The sequence below is a fragment of the Aspergillus aculeatinus genome (assembly GCF_003184765.1).
Source record: "Aspergillus aculeatinus CBS 121060 unplaced genomic scaffold BO66scaffold_28, whole genome shotgun sequence".
Lineage (NCBI taxonomy): Eukaryota > Fungi > Ascomycota > Eurotiomycetes > Eurotiales > Aspergillaceae > Aspergillus > Aspergillus aculeatinus.
In genome coordinates, this window is record NW_020291497.1 from 211,530 (window position 1) to 238,103 (window position 26,574).

The 26,574-nt window shown below is 54.8% G+C and overlaps 8 protein-coding genes and 3 non-coding genes across 11 annotated transcripts; 5 read left to right on the forward strand and 6 right to left on the reverse strand.

The window, feature by feature from the left end:
* Window positions 1-325: 325 nt before the first annotated feature.
* BO66DRAFT_420915 (alpha/beta hydrolase) lies at window positions 326-1,380 on the forward strand (the record flags this gene model as incomplete). Its single annotated transcript, XM_025649916.1, has 4 exons — window positions 326-795; window positions 920-1,066; window positions 1,103-1,225; window positions 1,330-1,380. The coding sequence occupies exons 1-4, from the start codon at window positions 388-390 to the stop codon at window positions 1,378-1,380; spliced, it is 729 nt and encodes a 242-aa protein (XP_025503269.1). The 5' UTR covers window positions 326-387.
* A 179-nt stretch (window positions 1,381-1,559) lies between these two features.
* On the reverse strand, window positions 1,560-1,633 carry BO66DRAFT_t183. Its single transcript has one exon. It is a non-coding gene; the product is annotated as a tRNA-Val (tRNA).
* Window positions 1,634-2,282: 649 nt separating this feature from the next.
* Window positions 2,283-2,354, forward strand: BO66DRAFT_t175. Its single transcript has one exon. It is a non-coding gene; the product is annotated as a tRNA-Gly (tRNA).
* Window positions 2,355-3,501: 1,147 nt separating this feature from the next.
* BO66DRAFT_t182 lies at window positions 3,502-3,573 on the reverse strand. Its single transcript has one exon. It is a non-coding gene; the product is annotated as a tRNA-Gly (tRNA).
* An 82-nt stretch (window positions 3,574-3,655) lies between these two features.
* On the forward strand, window positions 3,656-4,277 carry BO66DRAFT_412012 (uncharacterized protein; the record flags this gene model as incomplete). Its single annotated transcript, XM_025649326.1, has 3 exons — window positions 3,656-3,676; window positions 3,774-4,102; window positions 4,214-4,277. 3 exons carry the CDS (start codon window positions 3,656-3,658, stop codon window positions 4,275-4,277), a joined length of 414 nt encoding a protein of 137 aa, XP_025503270.1.
* A 1,074-nt stretch (window positions 4,278-5,351) lies between these two features.
* BO66DRAFT_324452 (FAD-binding oxidoreductase) lies at window positions 5,352-7,619 on the reverse strand (the record flags this gene model as incomplete). Its single annotated transcript, XM_025643837.1, has 5 exons — window positions 5,352-5,783; window positions 5,886-6,033; window positions 6,099-6,552; window positions 6,606-7,105; window positions 7,174-7,619. 5 exons carry the CDS (start codon window positions 7,617-7,619, stop codon window positions 5,352-5,354), a joined length of 1,980 nt encoding a protein of 659 aa, XP_025503271.1.
* A 1,152-nt stretch (window positions 7,620-8,771) lies between these two features.
* Window positions 8,772-16,336, reverse strand: BO66DRAFT_375547 (alpha-1,3 glucan synthase; the record flags this gene model as incomplete). Its single annotated transcript, XM_025645656.1, has 5 exons — window positions 8,772-8,820; window positions 8,883-9,396; window positions 9,453-9,658; window positions 9,774-15,901; window positions 15,935-16,336. 5 exons carry the CDS (start codon window positions 16,334-16,336, stop codon window positions 8,772-8,774), a joined length of 7,299 nt encoding a protein of 2,432 aa, XP_025503272.1.
* A 1,449-nt stretch (window positions 16,337-17,785) lies between these two features.
* On the forward strand, window positions 17,786-19,426 carry BO66DRAFT_412015 (alpha-amylase; the record flags this gene model as incomplete). Its single annotated transcript, XM_025649327.1, has 1 exon — window positions 17,786-19,426. The coding sequence occupies one exon, from the start codon at window positions 17,786-17,788 to the stop codon at window positions 19,424-19,426; it is 1,641 nt and encodes a 546-aa protein (XP_025503273.1).
* A 1,024-nt stretch (window positions 19,427-20,450) lies between these two features.
* BO66DRAFT_452922 (putative MFS transporter) lies at window positions 20,451-22,392 on the reverse strand (the record flags this gene model as incomplete). Its single annotated transcript, XM_025651962.1, has 5 exons — window positions 20,451-20,759; window positions 20,828-21,048; window positions 21,138-21,399; window positions 21,458-22,117; window positions 22,178-22,392. 5 exons carry the CDS (start codon window positions 22,390-22,392, stop codon window positions 20,522-20,524), a joined length of 1,596 nt encoding a protein of 531 aa, XP_025503274.1. The 3' UTR covers window positions 20,451-20,521.
* A 956-nt stretch (window positions 22,393-23,348) lies between these two features.
* On the reverse strand, window positions 23,349-24,662 carry BO66DRAFT_324615 (Gfo/Idh/MocA family protein; the record flags this gene model as incomplete). The annotated part of the gene is made up of 1 exon (XM_025643841.1): window positions 23,349-24,662. The coding sequence occupies one exon, from the start codon at window positions 24,660-24,662 to the stop codon at window positions 23,349-23,351; it is 1,314 nt and encodes a 437-aa protein (XP_025503275.1).
* Window positions 24,663-25,220: 558 nt separating this feature from the next.
* BO66DRAFT_412018 (SGNH hydrolase) lies at window positions 25,221-26,146 on the forward strand (the record flags this gene model as incomplete). The annotated part of the gene is made up of 3 exons (XM_025649328.1): window positions 25,221-25,508; window positions 25,590-25,694; window positions 25,778-26,146. The coding sequence occupies 3 exons, from the start codon at window positions 25,221-25,223 to the stop codon at window positions 26,144-26,146; spliced, it is 762 nt and encodes a 253-aa protein (XP_025503276.1).
* Between the last annotated feature and the right edge of the window lie 428 nt (window positions 26,147-26,574).

Here is a 26,574-nt window from a genome sequence, read left to right on the forward strand (position 1 = left end):
TACCTAGTAGTCAATGCCCTAAGATGTAGTCGAAAGGGAAGCTAGTAGATAGACAACTGTTAGGGGGAGACTACCGTAACTACCAGGCCAACCATTGCGGGGGATTAGGCTCGAACCCCACCTGTCAAATTTATCGGTTCAACATCCCGACAATAAACAGCCAACCAGGCCGTGCGCTGTGCGCGAACGCGAGTCATGAGATGGGACCATCAACGGCTCACAACGTGCCTTGGTCTCACGGCCCCTGCCCGCGGGAGGGGGATCCGGATTTTTTTTTTTTTTTTTTTTTTTTTTTTTTTTTTTTTTTTTTTTTTTTTTTTAATTTCCGCATCTGATGTATTGATCGCCTGCCTCTTTCTCCGAACTGCTTTCCTCTGCACTCCCAGGATGAACTCCCCGGTCATCGTCTTCTCCCTTGGGGCTTGGATCACCCCCCCTTTCTTCCATGCCCTTCGAGCTCAGCTCCAAGATCTCGGCTTTGCATCCAAATGTCCAGCCCATCCTTCAATTGGAGCTGAGCCTCCCTCCAAGACCCTGTCGGACGATGTTGCCTCTCTCCGAAGACTCTTGACGAATCTCGCCGACGGCGAGAACGAGATTGTCGTTGTCGCTCACTCCTACGACGGTGTGGTAGCATCTAACGCAGTAGATGGCTTGAGTAAGACCACACGTGCGCAGAGCGGCCAGGCCGGCGGAGTCGTTCAAGTGATCTATCTCGCCGCCTTTGCACTCGATCGCGGGCAAAGCCTACTCGAGATGCTGGGTGGGAGCTTTTTGCCGTGGATGCAGGTGGAAGTATGTCGCACCATCCCCCTAACGTAGGCTGTCTCCAACAGGCGACGGTGCGAGTCAATCTCACACGAGTAAAGCAGCGCCTAGGGCGTGTGAAGGTTCACAAAAGCTGATTCTGCAATCCCAGGGCGACTATGTCTATATCGATGGCTCCAGCCACATCGGCTGGCAAGACCTCCCGCTCGACGAGCAGGTTCAATGGAATACCTTCACACACCACACCTCCCGCGCCGTCTTTGCGGGCAAGGTGACGCATGAACCTTGGAGTAGCGAGGTCCCCTGTGCATACTTGATCTGCGAGTAAGACCAGGCCATGCCGCCGGCCTTCCAGGAGGGGTTTGCCGCAAAGGTCGCGGGTCCGGAAAACACATACCGGCTTCCGGCATCACACTCGCCGTTTTTGTCCATGCCGATACGACTGGCAGATGCGCTGGTGGAAGCCATTGGGGGGGGGATCAGAGGAGGCCGTGTTGAGTTGTTTATAGAGGGGGAAGGTCAATGCACTGTATACCATGTCTATTGATGTTGTTGCCACAGTATGCGAATAGTGGTTGTAGGGAGTGGACGGAAAATGGCCATTGTGGGTAACTACGAAGCCCTGTACTCGTGTACTGTACTATCGGCGCGGGACTATACTGGTTCCTTTTCATCTTATCAACTTCAATCTTCAGCATATGCTGAGGTCTCCTTTCGAATTGATGGTAAAAGTTCAACAGTGCCAGTAAGTAGTTCGCTGTATGCATGTGACGTGGAGACTAAAAAAGGAATGACCAGACTGGGGCTCGATCCCAGGACCTTATCGGTGTTAACGATACGTGATAACCAACTACACCATCCGGCCAACTCTTGATCAACGTTCTGATTTTTGAAATAACAGTCTAAAATAGAGAATAAATTGGAATCGCCCTTTTCTGTCAGCATTGTCATGGTTCCGTTAAATTCAGTAGTATGATACCATATATCAGCATATATCCACGTCTCCTCCACCGTGATGATGCTCGTCATATAGTCATTGTAATGGTTCCAACAACTGTTGATAGTGGCATACTATGCATTTTGCAGGCGCCCTGCCAAAATCACAAACAACAGTGGAGGGAGCATAGAGCGCGAAGTAGCCTCATCTCTAGGCTTCCACTCATCGTAGCTGTGGAGTGGGACGGTGTCAAGGGTGATGACATGTGTACTGTACAGCGCAGAGGGACTAGTTCTTGAAGCCGCAATCATGCTCATTTTGCCTGCAGCGTCTTGTGAGAATCCATTCGTCGCCGTAATCGTCTGCTATGCTGGAAACAGGACTGGTCGGAGTTGGACTTTTCTGCCCAGTGTGTCTCGTGTTGTGGCTGGTGATGGATCGGACGGTAATGGTCATTATTGCCCCGGGACACACATTGCTTTCCCACCGTGGTGATTGCGGGTGCCTGTGGGCTTGGATAGTATCATCTTGATTGCTGGCTTCAAGAGATATCTCTGACCTTACAATATTTCATGTTGCATCGTTGGTCAAACGGTTACGATTCTTGTCTTCCAAACAAGCGGCCCGGGTTCGACTCCCGGACGATGCAGTGGTCTTGGCTTTTTGTTGCGGCAGCCTCTAGGGAGGCTTTGGTCTGGCTTGTCATATATGCCTTCGTCTTAGGTGGTGGATACCACGCATATTCACATAGTATGGTGACACATTGCTCATCATCGAAGTGTCGGAATCTCTCATTTTTGCCAATGGGATGGCTACATCTTCGAAGGCGGCATACGTCGCTGGAGGTGGGCTGAAACTCCCTTGGGCCGACAGCCAGCTCAGGTCAACCTCCTGTGTATCTATCTTCGTGATGCGGAGGCAACAGCCCAGATGCCTCGATGCTGCTGGTGGACACGGCTTGCTGTGATTGAGCAGGGATGAATGAAAGGCTGTGGGAAATGTACTGATCTCTCGCTCACGGAGTGCCTGTGAGCTCAATACCAGGTGCTCATTTGTTGGCTCTGGTATACATGGGTTGGGGGCGAGGAGTGCGCATGCGCCGGTTCGATATGAGCAGAATCGGGTGTTCATTCTGTATCCCTGCGAACACAATCGGGCAGCAGGCGTGACTTGTGAGAGGACATCGATGCAAGCTGTACAACCTGTGTAATTGATGCCGCGCGATTGAACCTGTATGTTTGAAGCAGTTTAGATAGCTATCGCATTTTGACAACGGTCCACCTTGCTAATGGCGAAAAGCGGGATGCAAAAATCGTGATAGCGATTATGTCACACATGTCATGTTCATATCTCATATAAGATTCGGTAACCCGTCTGGGAACTCCTCCGACCTTGCATAACTGGTGGTGCAAGAAGAGGTTGACTTCCATGCTGGTGCGGATGGATGCTCGGGATCCTGCGTGGTTCCTATGATGCAGCAGCGCAGTTTGTAACCTTTTGGTCATATACGCTTCTACACATTTGGGTGTCATTTCAATGTTTAGACCGAGGGATGCGGGCTCTTGGTGTACGCCACATAGCCTCATGAGCATTCTATATACTGGCATCTTTCTGCCGCGCGGGCCGGTCACGGCACGGGGTTCGTAGCTCCATACCAGGTTCAGACGAGCGCATTGGACGGCGACAACCCTTTCAATACTGCTACAAGCTAAGTGCTGGGTCAAAGAAGAGCAAAAAGGTTGAGTGCGCGTGTCCTGACAGTTGGACGATCTGCACAAGCCGAGGGCAAAAACCATTGCATCGTCCGGGAGTCGAACCCGGGCCGCTTGTTTGGAAGACAAGAATCGTAACCGTTTGACCAACGATGCTTATTCAGCAAGTGCTCCCTTCAAACATCCCTCATACTTTAATGAGCACGAGAGGAGGACATCCGTGCTCGGCTGGGGACTGATGGTTACCATTGAGAATCTGGTATTACACGGTTGGGTTCAGCTCGGACTCGAACAAGGCGGGGGCCACCTTCTTTGTGATGCTGATGTACGAGTTTCTATACACTGGAATTGGACAGTTTATTGCTGCGTACGCGCCCAACGCCCTGTTTGCTTCCCTGGCCAACCCGCTGGTTATTGGGATCCTCGTCTCCTTCTGCGGTGTTATGGTGCCCTACGCGGAGATTAATGTCTTCTGGCGGTACTGGATGTACTACCTCAACCCGTTCAACTACCTGATGGGCAGCATGCTGGTCTTTACCGTGTGGGACACCGACGTCAGATGCACCCAGTCTGAGCTGGCCATCTTCGATCTGCCGGCCAACTCCACCTGCGAGCAGTACCTGTCCACCTACCTGGAGACCCTGGGGTCTGCTGCCGACCTGCTCAACCCCAGCGCGACCGCGCAGTGTGAGGTCTGCCCCTAAAGCCGGGGATCGGACTACCTGGCGACCCTCAATCTACCCCACTACTACGACGGGTGGCGGGACACGGCCATCGTCGTGATCTTCGTCTTCAGCTCGTACGGGCTCGTCTACCTGATGATGAAGCTGCGGACCAAGGCCTCCAAGAAGGCCGAGTGATGCGTCATCGATGACATGCGGATGGGGACCCTCACCCGGTATCCGACGGAGCTATGGGAGAGGTTCGCCAGTTTTCCGTTGTTGATGATGGACTGTGCGTTGGCTGTGTTTTCGGATCCGATGTGATCACTGTCCTGTTTTTGTTTCCTGTTGTACATGATGATCTGGGTCTGTGCCTGACTCTCGATTGCTATTCTTGTCTCCTGTTTGCCCTTCCTTTACTCCCCCGCCGTCCTGTGAGGTGTTCGTGTTTACACTCGTTCGATAGACTTTCACCGACCTTTTTCCTGTGACCGTTAGATAGATCCAGTTCCTTGTTAAATAGATCGCTAGATGCGCATTGGGTACATACTTCGCTCGTTTCTTCCTCCCGCCCCGGTTGGTACAACCACTACTTGTGAGCTGGTTCCGGATTGATAGTCGACTGGACGGGGTGATGGGGGCTGACCCTGGACTGGCGCCGAGCCATGCTCAGGGGAGTTATTCAGAGGGTGTTGGATGGCTTCGACGAGGAGATGTCTAGCCGGAGCCGTCAAATTTGCCGGTTCAATCGTAGGCCCATGAGCAAAATGATCCTGGCAACATCCGACAGGCGTAGCAAGCAGCTTGAGTTACGGCCGAATATCATGGGTCATAGCCAATCTGTTATATTGAAGCCCAGCACGAGAGCCTTTGAAAGTTGACTTAATGATACCCCCAGTTGATGGGGACATTGCATGATCCCTCTTATATACGAGACCTTCTGTGCGCAATAGAGTCCTGAAGACATTTAATCTGCGCTCCAGGCCAGGCAGGGACTATTCCCAGCGTGGTTCATTACTTGCTCCTGATCACTTTAAAACCAGCACATACAGCCGACACATGTAACCCTAGCATCAACAAGAAAGACTCCCATTACCAGCTCCCACAGTTGACAATCGCAACACAGAAAACAAGATCATCGGAATTGGAATCAGCACGGCTGCTAGGCCACGCGATGTGCGGCCAAGCACGTTTCAGGTATTGCTGCAGTCCCATAGAAACGGACATACCCAATCCACCAGAACCTGCACACCGTCTCATGCTCGCCGCAGGTCAGCTCCTCCGAGGACACAGCCGGCCGTTGGTATTCCACGACTCCGGCACCGGATCCTCCACCAAGACCGTCCAGTCCTCCGCTCCGACCGCGGTGAGAGCAAAGAACACCCCGGTCGGGTCATACTTCTGCTTGAGCGCATTGAGACGGGGATAGTTGACCCCGTAGTAGGCATTCTGCAGGTCGGGTTCCAGCAGATCCGCCTCGCTCATGTAGACGCCCGACTCCCCCAGGTCCCGCATGGCCTGCATCCACTGCGTCAGCGAGCGGGAGGTATGCTCGACGACGTCCCAGCTCGAGGTCGAGTTCCATTGGCCGATGACAATGGCATGTGTCAGGGTGTCGCGCCAGGCGGGCAGCACCGCGTTGTTCTGGGGCGGTTCGACGAGTTTGCCTTTTCCGGTGAGATGGAAGGCCGCGATGGAAAAGCCCTTGGTCATGTCAGTATACAGAGTCGAGTCGGAGAAAGAATGTCCGGGAGGGAAGGGGGAGGGGAATGCACCCCCCCCCCCCCCCCCTCCCCAGAAGCGTACATTTGCCACCGCGTCCTTATGCGCGAGGAAGTTCCGGTGCCGGAGACCATCGTCGTGGTATGCCTTGCGCAGGAGAAGACGCGAGGCGATCTTCGTCGTCGCAGCCCCCATGTATTCCTGTGGAAAGGCAGATTTCCATGCATCGTGACTGCGCGACGGCGTTAGTGGGGAAACTGGGGAATGCCCGCCACGATAATGCGTCCCCCCACTCACAAGTTATCCGCATATTTGTATTGCGGGGTGTATCGGATGTTTAGAGTGTCAAGCCGGTCGAACCACGGCTGAAGAAGATGCTTCGTCTCCGTGATGGTCATGTTCGGCGCCAGGAGGGATTGGATTCGCAGGTAATAGTCCCTGTCGCCGGGGAAATTGGTGCCTCGTGCCGCAGCCGATGCACCCAGGTCGTAGTATGCATAGGTCCCGGCGTCGACCAGACGCTCAATGTTGTCGAGATAGGATTCGAACCCTGCCCAGAACGCATCGGGACCGGGGGTGTCGGCGACCGAGAAGTTGAAAGTGACGGTGGTCGCAGAGATCTGAGGATATGCTTTCACGGTGATGGAGGTCGCGACCCCGATGGTGCTTCCACCACCGCCACACAGCATCCAGTAGATGTCCGCGTGCTGCTTGGCCGTGGCGGTGATGAACCGACCATCCGCGAGAACCACTATCGGCTGTCAGTATTGAGGATTCCGAAAGGGGCAGTTGGGGGTCGATCACCTTGTATCGCCAATACCTGATCTGCTGCCATGCCGTACAGACTACTCAACGGTGAATGGCCCCCGCCGAGGGTGTATCCCCCGGCCAAGCCCACAGTCACGCCTTCACCACCGATGACTGTCACGTTGGACTGTTTGGCGAATTCGTATGCCTCGAAAGCCTGGACTCCCGACCCAAGCTTCATCGCGGGTCCCACATAACCGTCGTCGGCCGCGAAGGTAGGGTAAAAGACCTTGTCTTTCAACCAGTGTGTCCAGATGGACAATGCGCCTTTCCCAGTGGACTTCCCGTTGAAGTCGTGACCGGTGTTTTTCACTACAAGGCGCAGATTCGAGTTCCGCGCAAAGTTCACGGCCAATTGAACCTGCGCAGCGGTCGATGCATTCACCACGTACGTCGGGTAACCCCCCACAGTGCACGTGTTGGTATAGTTGAAGCCAAAGGGCATGCAGGTACGCCCCTCGTACAGAGGACTCAAGACAGAGGTCGGATGTTGGATGCTAGTGATCAGGCCATTAGACTCACTGGGCGCAAGAAGGATACTCGAGATGAGGGGTGGAATCCTTACTGAAGGGAAGAGTTGATCCAGTTCATACTCAGGTGAAAGCAGGTTGCATTATCGAACTGCGACCATCCTGAGTAGCACGGCGCTGCAAGTGGGGCAGGCCGCAGAAGGCTTCCCCCGAGCAGCTGATTGAAGAGGTCCCATGTTGACGGTGATGGCCAGGCAGGGTCGCCGGGCATTGTTTTACACTGACGGGTGGTTTTGGCTTGAGGTTGCGCACTGCCGAAGGAGAACAGATTCAAAAGACTCATGTCCCCGAGACTTACTTTGAGACCATTTAGGACATCTTCGGTCAACTGAATGGTCTCCCCTGGGAACAATGGTGGCGCTCCCACCGTGTAAGCCGGAAGGGCAGTTGCTGCAGGAGAAAGCGCAGGGTGTGATGGGGATGGAACTACCCCGCCAGATACGACTGCTGTGGAAAGCAGGAAGGCTAACGGGACTTTCATGATGCTAATAACGAGTGTCTCAGTCACCGCGAGAGATATGATCAATCGTCGTTACGAATTGGGGGAAACTGCGGCAGAAAGCCATCATATGTACCTCGGGAGGCTGCGCATCGACTCATGGCGAAACCGACGGACTTCCAGTTGCCCGAGTAGCTCACATAGACAGCTTATCAGATATATCTTTTATCGGCCGATCGCTAAGGTTCACAGGTACCTCTGATCCTCTGCCTCAACATCAAGTCGACCCAGCTTATCATTCACACAGGGTACATTCCTCTGATGGGAGAAGAAAGTACCGAGTACATGGACCTACCTTACGCCATGTCACCGATACGGCTATAACCAACCTTCATTGTACACTACAACATCACTGCGGGCCAAATACAGGGCAGTATGAGTGCCACAAGCGGCCCAGAATTCAAAACCTGCCAAGAAATGAGACCACATGCCCAGGACTTTTCCAACCCGGCTGTCAGCCCTTGACTGGGCCTGCAGCACGGTTTGCTTTGAGAGATGGCCAACGGGTACCAGTGACGCCTGCATCGTGCATAATCGGTACAGTACATCTGATTTCAGCCGGGGCTGGCTATTATTAGAACTACGACGGATATTAAAATATCGGCGGGGGAAGTCGGCGGCTTGAATCTCATGACTACGCATGGCTGTATAGCCAACGGCGGTCGCTCGGAAGGCAACGAACTTAGCAGCTTTGTATCAGTTGCTACGAAGCAACTGGGCTGGCAATCATAGATTGACGGAGCTTGCTCCGCGCTATGGTACCGAGCTGGACTGTACACACGCGAAGTTCAGTGTGTAAGGAAGTGGATTGCGTCTGCTTGCCAACATGCTATTGTCGAACATGTAGATTGGGAGCTGCTACGGGGAGTCAGAAATGGTGATACATCTGGCACATCATGGCCAGATTCACTACCCGGCCTCAGAAGTCGCGGGACACTGCGTTACATATTGGCGGATCGCCTGATAATCTACAGTACATGATGTTCTCCGCTGTGATCAGGCTCGTAGCCCTCGAATTATCTCATCGTCCCTTGCCAGATGGCATTAGGACTTCGACCAGATTGACAACTCTGGCACGATTCATCTTTCTCCAAGGTCTTTAAATCAGACCGATGTCAGTCATCCTTGTGACGCTCAGGGCTTCGCCAGCTGTTCTTTGCGGAAGAAAAGCAAAAAGCCAGCACTACAGTCCAGCGTTAGCGTATGGTCCCCATCCCGACAGGCATAGGAGAGATAGCGACGTACCAGATAATCAATTGGCAGAATAAGGCAACCCAGAACCATGCATTCGCCACCGCGCTGGCCCCAAAGGTAGGGTCAGGAGAGACTGGGCCGGGGCCGAGCTTGTTGGGGCCAAAGCCTCGGGCCGCGATGGTCGCGATGGATCCGAACACTTGGGAGCAGATCAAGGTGAAGAGCATGTGTGTCCGCGTCAGGGTTTGGAGCAGAATGATGCCGAATCCGAGACCCTGGATACTATCGAGGACCCCAAGCCAGAGCCAGAGACTGCGGGATGCGAGCGCCCCTCCGACATAGCCTCCAGAGACCCAGGGCAGGTAGTACCCTATTCCTGAAGTGGCCCACCAGATCTGCGCCCACCGTGGGGCCAGCAGCCCGCAGGCTATCAGGGGGAGGAACCAGCTGTGGGCCTTCAGATACCGGCTCACGATGAACAGGAAACCCGCCCAGACAAACCCGAAGAAGACAATACACAAGATAACAATTTGCCAGGCATGAGCGTGGCTTGAGGACCAGAGGACTGCAAGATTGGTCAGCAGCGAGATAGGCGAAGAATTGGGGGGGGGGTAAATCTACAGTTCCAGTTTCGGCCATAGGGCGCACTGAGGAAAAAGTTCGCTAGCAGGACATAGACGATATTCCAGAGCACAATCTTTCGACGAACAACGGCCTTGTAGAAAGAGGCGATCTTGCCCGGGGATTGATGATAGTAGTTGGGCAGTCCGTGGAACAGCAGAAGCCCAACAGCAGCCAGCACTACTGCAATGGGGTAGCAGATGGCACTAGAGAAGAGAAATAGTCAGCGACGGTCAATGATTATTCGATGCACAAGCCTTATCTCCAGTCGGAGGTGAAGAGGCAGAAGAAGCAACCCAGAGGAAAAGGGGAGAAACGTACGTCATTTTCCAGGAGCCAGAGACCCCATCAGTGGTCGTCGAAACCCCATCACTCGAGGCTTTCGTCAAGACCGAGCCCCAATACCAGAGGGCAATAACATATGCGGATTGCAACCCCTGAGTCAGACAAGCCCGGAAGATCCAGACCTCCATGGGAGCGCCTCCCTCGTCGCCGAAATTCAAGGCGAAAAACATGGATCCGCTGGCTGACGCGACGGCATAAGCACCGGTTCCAACATTCTGGATCCACCCGCGGGCGAAGGAGTTTGTGGTCCAATGCGCAGAGCCAATGAGCATGAATGCTACCCCATAAAAGGCCCAGGGAAGAGAAAGGCAAACGGCCATCTTGTAATACCGGTAGATCAGCCACCAGCAAATCGAAGCAACAAGATAGGTGGTTGCGATTCCATATAGTTTGACCGCAGTTTCGCCAACCTCGCCCGTCAACAGAGTAATCTGATAGGAATTGGCCGCGATGATCTGGCCAAAAGCGAGTAAGATGGAATAGATCGGCCAGTTTCCGAGGCGAATTTGCATCCAGAGTTTCACACCGGAAGGAGGCCTGTAGTCCTTGCCGAGCAGGAATTCATCATCCGGTTCCGATCCATGGTCGTGGCTGCTGCTGCAATTGGTGATGCTTCGGTCCTCGCGAGTATTGATAGAGACAGAAGATGCGCCGTTCTTGTCATCGCGGAAGATAGACGGTGCTGGGGATTTTAGGCGACCCAGCTTTGCGTCGTGGAATCGCTCAAACCACTCTTTTTCGCTGGTAATGAGAAACTTCTCGATGCACAGCTCGGACTCCGAGTTGCCACCGGTCAGATTCTGCAATTTCTGATCGAACAGAGCATGGTACTCGCCGGTGCTATCCGTGAAAAAGGGATCCACTTTCTGCAGTCGGAAATCCTTCTTCTGCCCCGTGACCATGTCAACCGATAGTAAGGATGCACTGCTCAGCCGGTGGTTGACCTCACTGAAGCCCATGGGAGGCAACAGCCCCATTTCGCCCATCGAACTCGTTCGGGGTGTGCCGGGAGATGTTGGAATTTGAAGTTGACTGTAGCTGGAGATTCGCGAGCTAGGCACAGCCGTTAGCCCCGACTGCTGAGCAGCTTGCATGCGGCGCGCGGCCTCTAATTCCGCAGAGGTGGGGGTGTATTCGTTGTCTTGAGCATGATCCGGATCGACATCGGCAGCGGCGTGTTCTTCAAGGCTCTCCTCCATGACAGACAGATCATCTGTTGGCCCTTCGCCCCGGATGGCGCGAGGCTGATGGCCGGGGCCGGAACGCACACCCAGTGAAAGTTTGCGTTGCAGGCCGGAGACCACTCGTTCGCCGGACTCCGGTTTGGCGATGAACTCACTCAATCGGTTGAGGTTGGTATAGCTGCTGTCACGCGAAGGACTCAGGGGGGTCTGCATTCCTGATGGCAGTCCTGAAGCAGAGTGTAGCGGTCGGTTCAACCCGCTGGACTCGTGCAAAGCAAGCCCTGACAGGGTTGAAGAGCGGCCACTGGCATTTCCTTTGGCCGCCTTTTTGTGGACGCGAATTGCTGTGGTCTGGAGGATCTCCAGGTCCTCCACCCACTGCGCCACTGGAAAGCGTTGTTTCGCGGAACGAGCCCGCATCTGGGCCCGGATCGCCGGCTTCGAGTCCAAGGCAGCGTCGATAGCTTGTTTGAACTGGTCGAGAAGATGATAGGTTGAGGTTGACTCGACATTATACCACCAGCCCGGCATCTGGCCCAGCCCACCGACCCGAGCACCCACTCCTAATGCCCCCTTTCGACCGAATTCAACTGCCACCAGACCAAAGGGCTCGTCGCGCGAGGGAATCAGCGCAAACTCTGCCCCCGAGAAGATATACGGGGGGAGGGAGGTGAATTCAGGCCGCGAAAACACTCGACCCGGATAACGCTTCATGATGTGGTCCAGCTTCAGGGCGGCAAACTTCCCATACAAGTCAATAACAGGCCCGACACAGATCAATTGGACTCCCGGGTGGGTCTCTAGAATCGAGGGCATGATATCGGCAATCAGGTCAATGCCTTTTTGCATGGACCAGCGACCGACGAACACAAAAAGCTCAGCATCGGGGTTCGGCTCGAGACCAGCCCATTCTTGCGCCTGGAGCCTGAGAGCAGCGCGCCCTTGTTCATAGTCGGAATCGACCTCCACATTATCACGCTGTGCGGCCAAGGCTTGCTCCGGACTCCATTCGCCCAAGTCAGACGGATCGGGATTCGGCAAGTTGCCTACTTTGTGCAACCCCCAGAAGATAGGGTACCGGGCATAGGACCGCTTACCATACTTGCGCGACACACCCACCGCTCCATAGCCGTGCTGATGAACGCGCAAATAGCTTGCCCCAGCATGAAGGAGGTTGAACACCTCTCCAAATTGCACATACTGTTGCACTACCTCGGCACTGAGGTTAAAGACTGATCGAACCTCTTCCCGCTCACTGGACGTTCGCAACGGCCACAGACCCTGGAATTCTGCATTGTGCAAGGAGAGGCAGACGGGAATCGTCTCAGGCAGCAAGTACAAAGGTGCCAGGGACCCATGGTAGTCGTTGATATGGTACAGATCAATGGGAAACCGTTTGCAGGCGGCTGCAATACACTGGTTCCACGCCGAGTAGTATACCGCACTATGAAGATCATCCATGCGGGCTGGGTAGGGGTCGGCTTTGGTTTGCTGGCGGAACACAGGCGCATCAAGAAGAATATAGGTGATATTATTCAGGATGTGGTACTGGACCTGCACCTCATATATCGTACCCATGATAGTCACCTCCATAGGCTCAGCCGGAGTATCGACAGGGTAGTCCACCCCTCCAACGCAGGGAACTACCCAGATAAGATCCTGGTGGCTGAGGGTCTTCCCCATCAATTGTGCCATCACCCCGAGACCGCCGATTTTGATCTTGATCTCCCAATCTTCAATATCATATTCCATCGTCGCAATCAAGACCATGCGTCGCTTGCCGGCTGCAGCGCTGATGATGGGGTTGGCCGTCTGCAGCAACCCCGATTTGTTTGCCAGCCGCATCAAGGGGTTGAGTCGGCTGTAGTCCCCTCCTCCGGTGTGGTCCTTCTTGAACAATCGGCGGCGTAGAGCAATTGAGAAGACTGGTTGTTTCTGACTCGCACCCACCGCATTGAACTTGACCTTGTAAAAGGACTTCATGAAGAGCCAAGCGCAGGCCGCAGCCGAGAGAGGCGGCACAATCCAAAACAACACAAACATCGCGATCTGTGTAGCTTGGTGTCCCACGGGAGAAAGAGAATACTTCATCGTCGCATCGTCGATGATCAGCTTCCAAGAAATATATGGCGAAGGAGGGTGCTCCGTGATATTGATCACGGTGGTTGATAACGATGAGGGTGGCATCCGATCCAGCACCGAGTCATTGTCGGCGTCGCCCATCACCCATCCCTCATCGGGCTCCCCGCCAGGGTTCATCCCCCAGATGCTTACCTGGCCATAGGCTGGCCATTCGTAGGTGAAATGGTATTTCCACAATCCATCTGTCGTATCCTGGCGTATGACGTTGTCCAGCCCAGCATCATATCCATATTCGTTGTAGGGGCCCTCCCAGAAGAGGTGTGGAAAGCGCCGAGCAACTTGATGCGACCACCCGGTGTCGCCTTCTTGGACATAGTCACTGCTGCCTGTCCACCGGCTCCAGTATTCGGTGCGAACATGGTAGCCCTTCCAAGCCTGCTTGCTGGTGCCCGACCACGAGTTTTCTGTGATGGTCGTGTTGCCCCCCGTATAGTCCACCCACTCCGAGAAAGACGACCCCCAATTCGTGGAGTATCGCCACTTGTCTGCGCCTGCGGCATGGTGCTGGATGTACAGGGACCCGTTGGAGAATTGGTGAAGCAGGCTACTGGAGTAATTGGCGCTGGGATAGATCATCGGGTTATCAATCTGGCCCACCCGCAGAAGGAAATGATCCACCGCATCCGTGGTCTCGTTGTTGTAGGTATTGCTGGCGTTGTTGATGGTCACGCGATGGATTCCGTTGTAGACGCCAGTCAGGTTCCCCTGCCACATCCACGCGCTGGGAATATATCCGGCCCATGTGCTGCCGGTTTCGTTCAGCGTAGCAGCCTTGCAACTGACACTATCTGTGTCCACCGAGGGAATCTTCCCTGCTTCCGTAGAGGAGTTCAGTGAAATGGCACTCGTTACCGAATCGCAGTCCATCGCTTCAGAAAAGTAGAGTTTGATCTGGAGGGTTTCGTCTTCATTGGCGGCGACAGTGGAGAGCACTGGAGCATCATGGCCCGGGTAGAAGCTTGTTACCATCGGACGGGGCTTAACGAAGCGATCTCGCGGTACATATGCGCGGAATTCGTAGGCATCCATGGTCATGTTGGCTAAGCAGCCGTTGTATGCTGTAGAACCATTGATGGCCAGCTTTTGCGGGCTGCTGACTAGCTTGTGCTCATCGAAGGGATGAAAAAGATTCTTCACCCAGGTGCCGGTATCAAACGGGGAAATTAATGCGGTCGAACTGTCGTCGCAGTCGAAGCTATACTGGATCGTTCGGTTGGTATTATGGTATACCAGCCAAACGGCCTGGTTCTTCTCATCTGATCCTAAGTCCTGGTAGTCTGAGCTGATATCACGCAGGACTGACCACAGCCCAGTCTCAGTAGCTGTTCCGCTCGAGCCCGGATAATAGACCTCTTCCGTGTGATTGGAGAGTTTGGTGAGGTTATAGCCATCATTAAGCACGGGAAAGTCCACACGCATCTGGTACATATGTTTGATGATATTCCGCGCCGGATGAGAGGGATCCCGATGATCATAAGATACCGTTGGATCGTTGCAGGCAAGGCGACCTTTGGTGATAGGCCAGTCATAGTAGGTTGAGGAATCGAGTGAGAAGCACCCATGCATTTGCCAGGCCGTTGCTGGCGACATGACCTGGCGACCAAAGATGTAATTCGACGCGGTTGCGTCCAGAACATAGAAGGCCTGTTCCTCTCCCCACAAGAGGAGAGGAATTCCGGGCAGAAGCAAGGTGGTGACAAAGAGGCCCAGCAGCTGGCGCTCAGTCCCTTTCTCCAGTGCTGGCCAGCGAAACACATCTTGATTGGTGACCCCGTACATGTGGCGAGGATCGAAGACACCGGTGTTAGGGTTGACCAAGTCGTTTGAAATCACCATCTCCTCCCAGGCCTCGATGAAGTCCACTGGGACATCATATCCCGCGGCTAAGTTCCCATCCATGCCGAGAAACCGCTCGAGCGCACGGTAAACAGAATAATGGAAGGCTGCGCCATCGATTGCATTCATCCCCTCCTGTCGCAGGAAGTACTGCGGCAATGATGTATTGGTGAGATTCATCGCCACCTCCGCCGAGGACGGATACTGATCCGGCTGTCGGCCCCGGCCCAAGTACACAGATCCAAAGGTATTGCCCCCGGTAATCTCTCCAGCGATGAAGAAGTTCTCCTTCCCTACTGCCCGGGCGCATTCGCGATAGGCGGCCGACATATCACCAAGTGCATCGACGGTGGCCTGGGTTGCCTTGTCATAGCGAAATCCATCAATATCAAGCTGGTAGATGATCATGCACGAATGTCGGATTAATCGCTGGCGAACTGAGGGATGCCATTCTCGCAGGCGATCCTGCACAGAGGCAAATTTGGCTAGTTCGCGCTCCCAATCCGCATACACCCCAAAGGCTTCGATGTCACCGTACTGATCGAAATCACTGTCGTAGCAGCCGACGAGGGAATCGGTGACCGTCTTCTGGACTGGGTAGCCATTCTCATACCAAAATCGCGGATAATCGCAGGTCTCATTATAGGTGTTTCCGATATCGAAATCGACGTATCGACGGGCGCTTTTCCACTCGACCTGATGCTCCTTCACGGTGAAGGGTGTCGTGGTATTCAAGTAACCTTGGAAGCCAATCAAATCCCCCATGGTGGCGATCGTATTGTCGAGCACAACGTACATCCCGCGCTTGTGGATCTCCGTGATGGCATTCCGCCATTGTGTCAGATTGCCATAATGACCATCGAGCAAGGTGGTGTCCAGCGCCGAATACCCGTCGTATCCCCAGGGCTGGTTCATGAGGATGGTGCCGGCCAGATAGATCCCCTAGGCGGCAATTCGGTCATTAGTTCCCCAAACTGACTCGGGTTTGCCTTCACCAACCTTGATTCCCATGCCCTGCAGATAATCCAGCGTGTCGATTAGGCCCGCGACATCTCCCCCGTGGCGCATCTGGGTCGACGAGATGTCATGCTCCCAGATGGATTTATTGTAATTGTCATTCGTCGGATCGCCGTTCACAAACCGGTCCAGCATCAGGGTATAGAAAGGGAATCGCCAATTGTCCGGCGAAGGAAAGTAGTCGCCCGTGTGGTTCGGCCATTGACCCCAGTAGTCGGCGGGGTTGGTGGCAGTTTCGTTCTCGTTGAGGTTGTACGCGGCGAGCGATTCATTGTAGGGCCAAGCGGCGGCCGGCAAGACTCCAACTAGCAGTAAGATTGTCAGAAAGGTTGGGACCAGGCCAGCAAGCGCCCACTTCATGTTTGCTGGGCAGCACAACAGGCTGCGTCTTGAGCAGTGGGAAAAATAGCAACCCCAATGTTTCTGAACCCGATCATAGGCGAACACACTACTCTGCTCCGAGACTTCAAAAGAGGCAGAAAAGTAGCAACGGTTGCGACCAAACCGGTCGAGAAAGGAGATGATTATGTGCAGGGGTGGGAAACGAGCGTGGGAGATTAAGTCAAGCTAACAAACAAGATGCCAACAGATACATGAGTAATGAGGAGTAGGTCCGATAAGGTCGATTATTATTTGAGATCTCCTCGTTACCAGTCTAGTCTTGACTGAGTCGAGGCTCACAGTACGGATTACGAATGCCTACTCTCCAAACTGTTGCCAGACCTTGTTGGTGAGATATTTTTAGAGTGGTCTAGCGGAGTTGAGTCTTCTTGAGTCTTGACAATTGACCGATGGGTCTATGAGGAGTGGACAAGTAGCTAAAAATTCCAACAGCACAAGACCACGAACATACTACGTAGAGTTAGGATGCCAGACATCACACCTCTGCCCGCCCTAGTCAGGTACAGTACCAATCACATAATTCGCCCTCCGTTGCATGATACGTACACAGTTAAGTTACTGTCTGTGCTTGGGGAGTACGCGGAGGAAGTTCAGGAACAGCGTTGCCGCGAGCGTAAATCTCTGGTCGGGCCTTTGGTTTTTTTTCTCTCTTAGTTCATTTTGCTCTTCCATAGTACGTATGCTTAAAGGTTTAGCCGCTTGGCCACCGAAGCTTGGAAGTGACTGTGAACGATCTCGTTCGTTGCGATTGACCGGGTCCCACTTAGGGCTGGATTTCTCCCCCACTTCTTCCCACTTCTCCCCACTGCCAACCAACGACGATGACAAGGCCGGTGGGGCGCAAACACAAGGGCTTACGCAATGCTTTCCTTCTAGCTTCAATATTACTCCGTCGCAAATCCGCTTCTTATTAGTGGATTGTTGTCTGGATGGCCGATGGATGAACTGGTTAAGTTACTGCCTAGTTTTGCGAGAAAGGTCCCCCTCTCTCTAAAAATGGACAGGGGAGCTGGATCATGGCCACTGACTACTTTTCGGGCACGATGCGAGGTACCCAGTACTAGTATACTAAGTACTTCCCTCACGCTGGGGCTTTTTCTCTGGCGGGCCCTCCCTTCACACGGTCGATGATGCGCCCTGCATCTTGTTGACTTGACCCTTCCAGCATCGTCGTTTTAGCCCTGCTATACTATGTGCTTATCATTCCTTTCTCCGGGGTCACTTTATCGGACATTCTCAATTCCCTCTTTCCTCCGTGGACGATAAGTGGCCGTGTTCACAGCCCAGCCTGAATATCCAACCCTGCTATCTGACCCCCTGCTGGGCCATCGTATGCCCGGTTACTGTCCAGAGACAGATAGAGCCACAATGCTGCAGTCTATGGCTCTCGTGCTCGGGCAAGGCAGCATGGTCTCTCACTTGTTCTACCTCTTCCTCCTCCTGACCTGTTGCTCCACCTCCACTCTTGCGGCAACAACCGAACAATGGAAAACCCGGTCCATTTACCAGACGATGACCGATCGGTTCGCCCTCACCAACGGTTCGACAACCACCGCATGCAATGTCACGGAAAACAGCTACTGTGGGGGGACTTGGCAGGGGACGATCAACAAGTTGGATTATATCCAAGGGATGGGATTCGATGCCATCATGATCTCGCCCGTGGTGAAAAACATTGCCGGTAGATCCAAGGACGGCGAGGCCTATCACGGGTACTGGCCACTCGACCTCTACGAGGTCAACGCTCATTTTGGCACCCAGGAGGATCTCGTCAAGCTGGCGGAGGAGGTGCATGCGCGGGGAATGTACTTGATGCTCGACGTCGTGATCAACAATATGGCCTATAACACCGACGGGGAAAACCCAGCAACTCACATCGACTATACCGTCTTTCCCCAGTTCAATGGCTCCTCGTATTTTCACCCCTATTGCCTCATCACGAATTGGAACAACTACACCGAAGCGCAATGGTGCCAGACCGGCGACAACTACACCGCGCTGCCGGACCTCTACACCGAGCACACCGGCGTGCAGGACATCTTGATGACCTGGAGTAAATCGGTCATGAACAACTACTCAATCGACGGACTGCGCATTGATGCCGCCAAGTCCCTCACTCCAAGCTTTTTGCCGACATACGTGGAAACGGTGGGAGGGTGGATGACGGGCGAAGTCATGGAGTCCAATGCCAGCATTGTGTGCAACTATCAACAGGAGTATCTGCCCAGTTTGCCCAACTACCCTCTCTATTATGCGATGATCACCGGATTTTTGAACGGGGAGCCGGGTTCCTTGCTCGAGGAGATCGCCACGATCAACCGTCTCTGCCCGGACGTGCCGGCAATGGTCAACTTCATCGAGGACCAGGATGTGGATCGCTGGGCGTACATGAATGACGATATCATGCTGGCCGAGAACGCACTGACTTTCATGATGCTGTTTGACGGCATCCCCCTGGTATACCAAGGTCTGGAGCAGCGCATCGTTGATTCCAACCGAGCAGCCCTGTGGACCACCGACTACGACACCAACGCCACGCTGTATAAGCTCATTACGAAGCTCAACGCCATCCGCAAGCACGCCATCAATCTCGACTCCGACTACATCAACTCCCAGACCTACCCCCTCTACCAGGGTGGAAGCGAACTGGCCTTTTGGAAAGGGAGCTACGGGCGACAGGTGGTCATGCTCCTATCTACGCAAGGCTCCAACGGGTCGGCCTATGAGCTGACCCTCCCTGTGAGCTATGGCGCCAGCGCCGTGGTGACCGAGGTGCTGAACTGCGTCAACTACACCCTCAACACCAACAGCGAACTCGTGGTTTCCATGGACAAGGGCGAGCCGCGCGTCTTCTTTCCCGCTTCGATGATGCCCGGCAGCGGGCTCTGTGGCTACAATGCCAGCAATGTGACCTACTCGGAGCTCCGCCTGGCGGCCGTGAGCTCAAACTCCTCTTCCACTGCCGCCGGCCACACCGTCGCGTCATTGGCGCCGGGATTGATACTCGCTTCGCTGCTGTCACCGTTTGTGGCAGGTTTCGCAATCTAGACTGCGACATTGGGGGATTTTGCATTCGTCATGCTCGTTGTATGGTAGCGAATCTGCGGGGTTGGTACTTCAAGAGCGTTCCGCGCGCCTGAATCCTATACCTTGCTCGCCGCGAGGGCTTGATTAGCAATAAATGACAATAGTTTTCTCCAGGTTGCCAGCACTTTGACTGGGATTTGACCCTGGAGGCCAGGAGATCGTCTGCAGTCTGCTAAGCCTCGCACTGCCACACTCTACTCCCTTTCCAGCTGCATCCATGGGGCTCGGATGACCCTCCTCTCCCATTTTGTACTGGTGATGCTTGCAGCGTATGAGCGATTAACTCGACCTTTTCGGATCACGTACTGAGCAGCAAAATGATTACCGACATTTCCCCCTCAAACGTCGTAAGCCGATCTCTTCATGCCTTATATCCTAACCCTGGTCCGGACGAGGAGGTGCTAGAGCCCAACACATTGCCACAACGTACGGTGTATATAAACTACGAAAAGAAGCCAGTCGCAGAAGAGGGAGTTTCCGAGCCACTCGAGTGAATGGACATCTGCTCCGTACAGCTCGAACATTGATTCACGTCATCTTCGTAGGATATTTCTAAAACCGCACGTGTTGAAGACAAGTCCATTCAACCCGTTGTGCCATTCACTTTACTTCTTGTAAGGACCTAAGAAAAAAGATTTCTCTGATCCCCTACTGACGAGAATTTCAGATTAGAGAAGAAAAGAGGAATCCTCCCGTCACACGCACCGGTGGACAGTACATCTTGGACAGTCCACCTTCTCTCCACCCCGAATACGATCTACTTTTCTTCTGAGGCATACATATCGTTTCTCCTCAACACGCCCAACCCCCGGCTCGGCGATCGATGCAAGGAATGTATCAGTCCTCCATCCATTGCCATGAAGTTGTTGTTATTCGATTCAGTCCAGGCTCAGAAGCCTCAGTCTGAACCTTACATATACGAGCCCTGTAATTATACATTTTATACGTTGATTGAACTAAGCTCACACGGCATCTCAAACCCTGTATCAAATCCCCCCTCATCCCATCGACACCAGGCGCCCGCAACCAAGTCCCTTCGTCTACCGCAGGCGCCTATCAGTACACGTAGACAAAATCCTCATTCATCCGATCCGTCACGTCATGCAAACCGTTATCCTGATCGATTTCCCGACGGTAGTCGTGGACCTGCTCGAGCTGGACGGCGTCGGTCTTGAGCTGCTCCTCGTGCGCGGGGGCGGCGGCGGCCCCGTCGGGGACCGGGTCCCCCTTGCCCAGCTCGCGACGCTTGCGCGCATGCTGCTTGTTGAGATACATAAGGTAGAAGGGAATCAAGCTGATTCTCAGTCAGCTCGATACGCCACGGGAGACACAAGGCGCCGGGGAAAGAGAGGGGGGACGTACGCAGACACCACGCCCACGGTCACGAACATGACCAGGTTGGCGATGAGACCGGTGCGGTACAGCGGGGCCTCGTTGGTCGAGTACAGCAGCGGGCCGATGACGTTGCCGGCGCACATGCCCACGAACACCACGCCCGAGGTGCACTTCTTCTTGGTGTCCCCGCCGGTGTTCTGGGCCTGCCACGCGTAGATGAGCGGGGTGATGGCTGCTAGGGTGGAGACCTGTTTTGGGACGTATCAGTGGACGTATCAGTGACTGTTCTCGGCTTCAAAGAATGGGGTTGGAAGGTCCAGCGCTGCGAGAGACATACCAGGTAGTATCCGAATAGCAGCACGCCTTTCTGCTCGCGCGGCACGGTGAGCATCAGGATCGTGCCCACGGTGGGCAGGACGCTGACGCCGGCGATGGTCCAGCCCTTGGACCGGATCCGCGTGGCCACCCAGCCCGTGCCCAGGATCGAGAGCACCTGGATGACTCCGAAGGGGATGTTGAAGAGGATGGTCTCGAAGCTGCCGAAGCCGAAGGAGCTGACGATCAGGGAGCCGAAGGTCCCGATGCCGCCGCTGGCGATGCTGCATCACAACGTCAGAGTTGGGATGTGTCACGGGCCGGAAATCAGGGGCGACTTACGAGATCGTAATGATGGCGACGAACCAGCCCCAGGTCTTCAGGTCCAGGGCCGTCTCCCACACGTGCTCCCAGCGCCACTGCCGCGTCGCGATCCCCATCTGGTTGGCGCGCAGCCGCTCCGTGGCGATGATCCGTTCCCGCATGGTGAGATACTTGGCCTCCATGGGGGAGTCGGGCATCAGCCAGAGGACCACGGCGGAGTAGGCGACGGTCAGCAGGCCGCAGAATAGGAAGATGGTCTGGTAGCGGTACATGGAGCCGTGCTGGATGTGGCCAAGCCCGTAGGTGAGGAGGCTGCCCACGATCGAGGTGACGCCGTTCATCGCGTTCCAGTAGCTGGTGCGCAGCGTCTGCTCGCGCCGCCGCCACCACATCTGGGTGATCGCCACGCAGGAGGGGGCGATGAGCGCCTCAAAGGCGCCCAGCACAAACCGCATTCCTAGCAGCGACTTGAAGTCGGTGCATGCCGACATGATGGACAGCGCGGACCCCCAGAAGAAGATCGCCGCGGCTAGTACCTTCCCCGTTGGAAGCTTGACCAGGGCCAGCGCCGCGAGCGGCTGCATCACCAGCTCCGCTAGATACAGAATCGAACCCAGCCAGGAGTACTGCCGGCCGTGCAGATGCGCATCGGTCGTGAGGCCGAAGATGGAGACGTAACTGCAGAAAGCGTCAGCGGCAGCTCGCGACACCTGCGCATTGAAACATCAAGGCACCTACCTCAGGGAGCTCTTGTCCAGCTGCTGGAAGAAATACGCCCACAGGATGATCACCAGCACCCGCTTGTCAATCCGCCGCACCACTGCCTTTTCCTCCTCGGGAGTGAATTCGACCTCCTCCGCGGCCCGGTTGGCCAGGAACTGAACAGCATTGGAGCTTGCCGTGTATGTCGGAGGCTCGACCGGGGAGATTTCATCACTGTTGTGCGCCGCCATGGTGGCTGACGATGGTGCTGGGGTTGGTGAGATGGAATGAGGGAAAGGGGTCCTGCAATTCCAACCTGGCAGCGTAGGGATCTTTGCACCTCGGTAGCTAGCCAGACGAACGGTTGAGTTAGAGTACGAGAGGATACTGGATCGGAGAAAAGGGTCTTATATCCCTGTCGTTCCTTCGACGGCGCCAGACTGCAGAGATGGCCCCGTGTCTGATCACGGGGACAGAAAGAATGCGGAGCCATGACAGAGGGAGGCTTGAAGTCTAGCTAGACGCCACATAGGACGAAGCTACTTTTCGCACCAATGGGGAATTCCGGGGGAGGGAATGGGCAAAAGAACGAGCTGACCTTGCCCTAAGATTGCAGTATATAATTCAAATAGATGATTCACAAGCGCGTTGCACTGCGACGCAAGGAATCGAAACCGGTTACGCAAGACTTGATGGCATGACTAGGGTTGGGGTACCCCACACATCCGCGGCGGTATTTCGCCTCCAGAGATCGAAGTCCACCATTATTGTTGTAGCGTGTTGTACAGTACTTTCCACGACCTTTCTTCCGTTTCAGCCGTCCGCATTTCTTCCGTCCAAATTATCCGCTTGCCCACGACTTCCCCGCATTCCGCTGGGTGTCTCTTGGCGTAGCTTCCCCATTCATCCGGTACGGATTTGTCTGCCCAGTTAGGGCATGGCGTTGTGTTAGCTGGACACCAGCACCAGAAGCATCTCGCGTATTGACATTGGTGGAAGCGAGAGAGAAGAGCTGGGAAATGGTGACACTATTATGATTGGCTGTATGTCTATCGTAACGCTATCGAACTAAGTTGTGGTCTATGTGCACGTTCAGTAGCTTACGAGAGCTTGCTGTAAATACACCAATGCACATCGCGAGAAAAAGGATTAAATCATATTAAATCACAGATTGAAATCTACTATCTATCTAACTAGCTAAATGGACCTAGGGCAGCGTGAGAAGGTCGCCGACGTGGACGACCTGCCCGGTGCGAATGGCGCGGTTCGCCGCCATGCCGGTCAGGATGGAGGCAGCGCCGTTGACATGGTTTGCTGCGCGCTTGAAGTCATCCTGCTCCAAAGTGCCACCGCCGAATAGCTCCCGGAGCATGAGGGTATCCCCTCCGCCATGCCCACCCGCCGTCTGCTTGACCTCGATCTCCCGTGGCGGCTCGAACAGCGGGCGCAGCAGCAGGGTGATGCGCTCCGCCGCACCCTCCTGGGCCTGCTCGCCCCCGGAGTTGACGTAGCTGCTCTCGACCACCTCGGCCTCGAGTCGCCCGCCGGTTCCGTTGAAGCTGACGCGGAAGCCTTCCCACGGGGCGTAGGCCGTCAGGGAGTAGGTCAGGACGGCGCGGTTCTCGTAGCGGACGATCACATTCATTGTATCCTCGATGCTGATGCCGTCGCTGAAGACGCTCTGGTCGCGGTAGTAGGAGTCCTCGTGCTCCGCGTCGAGGTAAAGGGCCTTGAGAGTAGGGTTGCGGTCGAGGTGGAGGGCGAAGGGGTCGTCCTGGGCGGCGGGGCTGCCGTGGGCGCGGGTGTAGAACTGGCGCACCCCGCGACTCTCCGCGTTCTCCTTGCCGTAGAAGCGCAGGTCGCCCTGCGCAAAGACCGTGGCCGGGCGCGACTGCAGCCACCAATTGACCAGGTCGAAGTGGTGGGTGGACTTGTGGATCAGCAGGCCGCCGCTGTTCCGGGCGTCGCGGTGCCAGCGTCGGAAGTAGTCGGCGCCGTGCTGGGTATTCAGCATCCACTCGAAATGCACACTCGTTACTGTGCCGATGGCTCCGGACCGAAGGACCTCGAAGATCTTGCTGTTATGCGGCGCATATCGATAGTTGAAGGTAACGCGCACCTTCCGCTGCGTCCGCTCCACCGCGTCGAAAATCTCCCGGCATCGCGGCGCGTCGATCGTCATCGGCTTCTCCGTCACCACATTGCAGCCCAGCTCCATGGCCCGCACGATGTATGTGTGGTGCGTGCGGTCGATGGTCGTGACGATGATCTCGTCTGGTCGCGTTTCTGCCACCATCCGGTCGAAGTCGGCGGCCAGATAGGTTGGCACTACCCCTCCTCCGAGGCTCTCGACCTTGGAGCGGGCGTAGTTGAGCCGGGTCTGGTTGGTGTCGCACAGGCCCACCAGCTCACTGGTCTCGCTGAAGTCGCGGGCCAGACTGGTGTAGAACATTCCGGCACGGCCCCCGGTGCCCACGAGGGCATATCGCCTTTTGGGAGACGAAGATGCTGTTTGTGTCATGTTGCGAAGATTCGGGACGCGGACGGAACGAGTAGACAAAGATATAGAGGCACTTCTTCTCTTCGAGCCAAATTCTTTGACATATATACAGCCGAGGTCATGTTTTTCCATCTCTTCCATGATTGGTGGCATTTAATAAGGTCGTATGCATATTCGAGGAGGGGGAAGGCAGTACATCAGCCGGATGATTTCAAATTGCCGGATGATGCGGGGGCGGGGCAAGCGGGTAAATTCCTGGGCAGGGGAGAAGCAGTCGACGGTTCTCACCTGCTTCACCCAGCAATAATGACAAATGACCATCTTTTGTAATCGGCTCGAACTTGCATGGACGTTATGTAGGAGAACCATCTCCCGCGCACATTATTCGCGGATTCTTTGGCTTCAGAAGCGGGGTTATACTATACAGACATATGCAGATCGCACGGCTAGAGGGTCGATGGCCAATATAAAGGCAAAGCCAAGAGTTCCTGGGCTCCGACCAAAGAACCAACAAAGCAGACCTCGCAGCAGAAGTCGTCAGTCGTCCATTAATTCAGTCATTCTCCGGCTCCAGTCAAAATGATGACCTCGAGGACGCTAGCCCTCTTGGCCAGTGTGGCCCCGGCTCTGGCAACCAAACCGGCCGCATTTTACTTGGCAGGTGACTCGACCACCGCGGCGCAGTCCTCTGAGGGTGGTGGGTGGGGGGTGGGATTCCTGGCCACGCTCACCGATGGTGCCATTGGCACTGACCTGGGGTATAACGGGGACACCACCGCGAGCTTTGTGGCGGGGGGCGCCTGGGCGAATGTCATCGATGCCGTCACCCGCAGTAAGGTCTCCTATCAGCCCTACGTGACCATTCAGGTAAGCAGGAGCCCATTCCCAACAATCAAATAAATAGCGATCATGGCCTCCTCTGACGGACATCTATCTCGTATAATCTAGTTCGGCCACAACGATCAGAAGAACACCTCGGGGGTCACCCTCGAAGACTATGCCACGAACCTGCAGACCATGGCGGAGGCGGTAGTCACCGCTGGAGGAATCCCGGTACGTGAAGACATCCACATCATACCGTCACCCCTCAGACATTGGCATTATGACAAGGACCAACTAACCCACATTCTGCCCAGATCCTGGTGACTCCCATCTCCCGCCGCACCTTCAACTCCACCACGGGAACGGTGATTGAGGACCTGGCCACCCAGCGCAACATCACCATCACCGTCGCGGAGTCCATCGCCGTCGACTATATCGACCTGAATGAGGCCAGCACCGTGTACCTGGACGCGATCGGGGCCACGGACGCGGCCAGCTACAACCGGATCTCCACCGACTATACCCACCTGAACCCGGTTGGCAGCGTCGTCTTCGGCAACATGGTGAGCTGGCTGCTGCTGACCACCACCTCGCTGGCCGGCAATCTGGCCGACTATACCGTGCCCAACGCAGAGATCGTGGCCGCTATTGCCAATGGCACCTACATCTATCCAGACGTGTAGGGAATAGCGAATGCGAGCATCGGGAAAGTGGAGGTCAGGTCGATCGGGAACGTTCGACTTCGGTCTGCGCAGATGGTGAGAAGGGCTGGTGGCTGGAGCTACTCCGTACCACCCTTTTCTTTATGCGTTCTTTGTGCTGGAGGTGCTCGTAGGATAACTGAGAGCGTAATGGTAAATGGCCGATGTTTGATTTGTGTGAGCAAGAGCCCGTTGTATAAGAGCAGTTTTACAGTCTCTACGTGAGTAGACAAAAAATGTCCAGTCCAAGCATGAGATCTGAGGCTGTGGAGAAGACACGTTTGATACATCCAACTTTGCATCGCAAATTAGACGCAGGACAAGAAATATGAACAAAGGCACAACAGTCACCGACCATAACAGTCGCATCCTACATTGACTCTCGGAAAGAATTGGTGTGCATGACGCCC